The sequence below is a fragment of the Theobroma cacao genome, chromosome 2 (genome assembly GCF_053813885.1).
Source record: "Theobroma cacao isolate CCN51 chromosome 2, ASM5381388v1, whole genome shotgun sequence".
Lineage (NCBI taxonomy): Eukaryota > Viridiplantae > Streptophyta > Magnoliopsida > Malvales > Malvaceae > Theobroma > Theobroma cacao.
This window is the reverse complement of record NC_142640.1, coordinates 44,320,229-44,324,203: the sequence shown is the minus strand read 5'-3', so window position 1 is coordinate 44,324,203 and position 3,975 is coordinate 44,320,229. Positions and strand designations below refer to the sequence as shown.

General features: G+C 39.5%; 1 protein-coding gene across 1 annotated transcript; it reads left to right on the top strand.

The window, feature by feature from the left end:
- Positions 1 to 432: 432 nt before the first annotated feature.
- On the top strand, positions 433 to 3,751 carry LOC18609729 (receptor-like protein EIX2). Its single transcript, XM_018114988.2, has one exon. The coding sequence runs from the start codon at positions 513 to 515 to the stop codon at positions 3,486 to 3,488; it is 2,976 nt and encodes a 991-aa protein (XP_017970477.2). The 5' UTR covers positions 433 to 512; the 3' UTR covers positions 3,489 to 3,751.
- The last annotated feature ends 224 nt before the right edge of the window (positions 3,752 to 3,975 follow it).

Below are 3,975 nucleotides of genomic sequence, written 5' to 3'. Positions count from 1 at the left end.
GAATCAATACGGAGCAGACTTAACTGCCCCTGTTTGACAGGGAAGCTGATGTTATAGTGTAAGGCCTAGTCGCCAGCCAGCAGTATTGATTCATACAACAATTTTCCTATCTAAACAGGAAGGTGAAAACTTTCTGTTCTTTACTTGTCTAATTTTCCATCTTCAAATGAAATTTCATTTTTCAGAATGCTTGTCTCTTGCTTGCCAATAAGAAATGTTAGAGAAGACTATATTGTTTCTTTAGACAGATATACTAAAAGATAATAAAACCATCAAAACTTATAATACCATTAATCTATTACCACTAAATTGCTACTAAAATTATCACAAAGTTATTATATTGTGTTTTGATATTAAAAGATTGATATGACGTGACAACTTTGGTCTAGAGTTGAAATTAAGTTGCAAAAATTAATACTAACGAAATTAAGGTGGGGAAAGAAGGAACCAATAAAAGTCAATTTCGCAGGTTGATAATCGGCATCTCCATCTTTAAACTTCGTTCCCTGTATATGTTTTTATGCAAAGAATTGATGGCTAGCAGGAGAACCGCAAGTCAATTTCTAGTTCTTCTTTCCCTTCTTTTGTTAACTAAATCAGTGTTCCTTCAAGCTGCAGAGTCCAACTCTAGTTCTGTGAATATTGGCAGCTGTATTGAGAGGGAGAGGAAAGCATTGCTTGAATTCAGAAAAGGTCTCAAAGATCCTTCAGGTTGGCTTTCGTCTTGGGTTGGAGAGGATTGTTGTAACTGGACCGGGATAAGCTGCAGCAATAAGACGGGCAACGTTGTCAAGCTTGACCTCAAAAGTCTTGACGTTTGCAGCTCGGTAGGAGAAATTCAAGCAGATAACAACCGATCATGCCTGGGCGGTACGTTAAATCCATCTTTACTTAATTTGACATATTTGAGTTACCTGGACATGAGCGGGAACAATTTCCAAGGAATTCCTGTCCCAGAATTCATAGGTTCACTCAAGAACTTGAGGTACCTTGACCTCTCGGGAGCTTCCTTTAATGGCAAGGTTCCTCCTAGTCTCGGAAATCTGTCTAACTTGGAATATCTTGATCTATCGATGTATTTGTTCCCTTTGAGGCTATGGGCTTCAGATTTAAACTGGCTTTTTGGTCTCTCTTCTATTAAATATCTTGATCTTGGCAACATGAACCTTAGCAAGGCAGCAACTAATTGGTTGCAAGCTGTTAATATGCTTCCTTCCCTGACGAAGTTGCGCTTGTCGGGCTGTGAACTTAATGGTTTCCCCGAGTCTTTGACATTTGTAAATTTTACTTCCCTTGCAGTCCTTGATCTCTCTTATAACAACTTCAGCTCTTCAATACCTCGCTGGTTATTTAATATAAGCACCCTTGAGGAGGTTGAGTTATATAACTGTGAAATTAAAGGTTCCATACCCAAGGTTTTAAGGGGAAGCCTGTGCAACCTATGGAGGATGGATCTGTCATATAACGTGATTAGTGGCGAAATAAATGAATTCATAGAGGCTTTGGCTGGGTGCAGCAATAATACCTTCGACTACTTAGATTTGAGTGCAAATAATCTCAAAGGAAACTTGCCTGAGTCCTTGGGCTTCCTAAAGTGTTTAGACTACCTTCGACTAGCCCAAAACTCATTCTCAGGTTCACTCCCAAGGTCAATAGGGAATCTGTCAAGTTTGACAGTGGTGGATCTATCTTTCAACTCAATGAATGGGACAATTTTAGAAAGCATTGGACAACTCAAAAGGCTATATGAACTTAATCTTTATGGAAATTCATGGGAAGGGATCATCACCGAAAATCTTTTTCAGAACCTCTCAAGATTATCCTCTTTTTACATATCATCCACAAGCAAATCTGTGATCTTCAACTTGAGACGAGATTGGATTCCTTCTTTCAGTCTTGATTACATCGCAGTCAGTGATTGCCAATTGGGTCCTGCATTTCCATCATGGCTTAGAACTCAAGTAGATGATTCTACACTCACACTTTCCGGTGCCGGTATTTCAGACGCCATACCTGATTGGTTTTGGAGCCTAACATCTCGGCTTTGGTGGGTGGATCTTTCTGATAACCAATTGAGAGGAAAGCTTCCATATTCAGTTAGCTTTGTTTATGATATCGGAGTGTGGGTAGATCTAGGATTCAACCTCTTGGGGGGTTCAATCCCTCTATGGCCAAATGTTACAGATCTTTCTTTGAGGAACAATTTTTTCTCTGGACCAATTCCCTCAAATATAGGCCAAGCAATGTCTAAAGTGAGAAACCTGGATCTTTCCAGAAATTTTCTTAAAGGTAGCATTCCCCCTTCCATTAACAAAATGGAAAATTTGAGCTTTCTTGATCTTTCAAGTAATGATTTATCAGGAATAATTCCCAGCCGGTTGCAGGGCTTGAGAAACTTAATGGTCTTAGATTTGTCCAAAAACAATCTGTCAGGTGGCGTTCCTAGCTCTCTTTGTTCATTACCTTCTTTCATCTTTTTGAAACTGAGCAGTAACAATCTCTCTGGCGAGCTCTCTACAACCTTGCAGAACTGCTCAGGGTTGTTATCTATTGATCTTGGAGAAAATCGATTTTCTGGGACAATATTAGACTTGGTATCAGATAATCTGTTCTCTTTATCATACTTGGGATTAAGAGCCAACATCTTGACAGGCAGCATTCCTGAACAACTTTGTAAGTTTCCCAATCTGCACATTATAGACCTTGCTCAGAATAATTTATCAGGGGCTATTCCTGAATGCTTGGGCAATTTGGAAGCTTTTACCTATTTGGGTCCTTTTTTCCATGAATTACCCTCAACCCAGCATATCTCATTCTCACAGCACGTGGAGATAGTGTCGAAAGGTAGAAAAAATGAATATAGCAAGATAATTCCACTCGTTAACGCCATTGACCTATCGAGCAACAATTTAGTGGGAGAGATACCAGATCACATAACAGAGCTCTCAGCCTTGGGCACTCTGAATTTATCATGGAACCATTTGACTGGGAAGATACCGGAGAACATTGCCAACTTGCAACGGTTGGAGACACTTGACCTCTCACACAACAATCTTTCAGGCCCAATTCCTCCTAGCATGTCCTCAATGACTTTGTTGAACTATTTGAATTTGTCATTTAACAACTTATCGGGACAGATTCCAAGTAGCAACCAGTTTCAGACCTTCAATGATCCTTCCATATATCAAGGGAACCCAGAGCTCTGTGGTCCTCCATTGTCAACCAGCTGCTCATCTCCGAGAAATGGATATGGAGAAGATAAAAATGGAGACTTGGAAGGTGAAGACAGATCTGAAAAGCTATGGTTCTACACGAGCATGGCGCTGGGATTCGCCACAGGATTTTGGGTCGTTTGTGGCAGTTTGACAATCAAACGGCCATGGAGACAAGCCTATTTCAAGTTTGTTGATGAAATGAAAGATAGGCTCTTTGTGGTCATTGCAGTGCGTATAGCTCGTTTCCGAAAGAAGGTTGTGGAAGGACGATGACGTGCTAAGGGTAATAAATAATAATTAAATAAAGTTTGAGTATCCTTTACATTTTCACTCTTTTTTTTTTTTTTGAATAACGTTTTACTTCCTCTAGTTGTACCCTAACGACCGCAGCCGAGTGATGAAGGATGATACTTGTGAGCACGATGCACTTCAAAAGATTGTAATGGTCATGAAATAAATTGTTGACTCACCTTGTTTCTATAGTGCTTGCTTGCATATGCATGTGTATATGTTTCCTTTTGCCTTAGTTCCAGCAATCGGTCAATGCCTCACACTCACTAGTGCAAATCATTTGGCTTGTTAATTTGTACAATCGGTCAATGCCTCACACTTACTAGTGCAAATCATTTGACTTGTTAATTTGTACAAAAGAACCAACTCCATTGCTCAAATAAATTAAAAAAAAAAGGAGCAATTTTATGTTCTAAAACAACACTTCGACTCAAATACCATGGAACCCATACGATTCAATTCTAGTAGT

Coding starts and splice junctions, on each gene's coding strand:
- LOC18609729 (XM_018114988.2), top strand. CDS start 513: ATGTTTTTATGCAAAGAATTGATGGCTAGCAGGAGAACCGCAAGTCAA.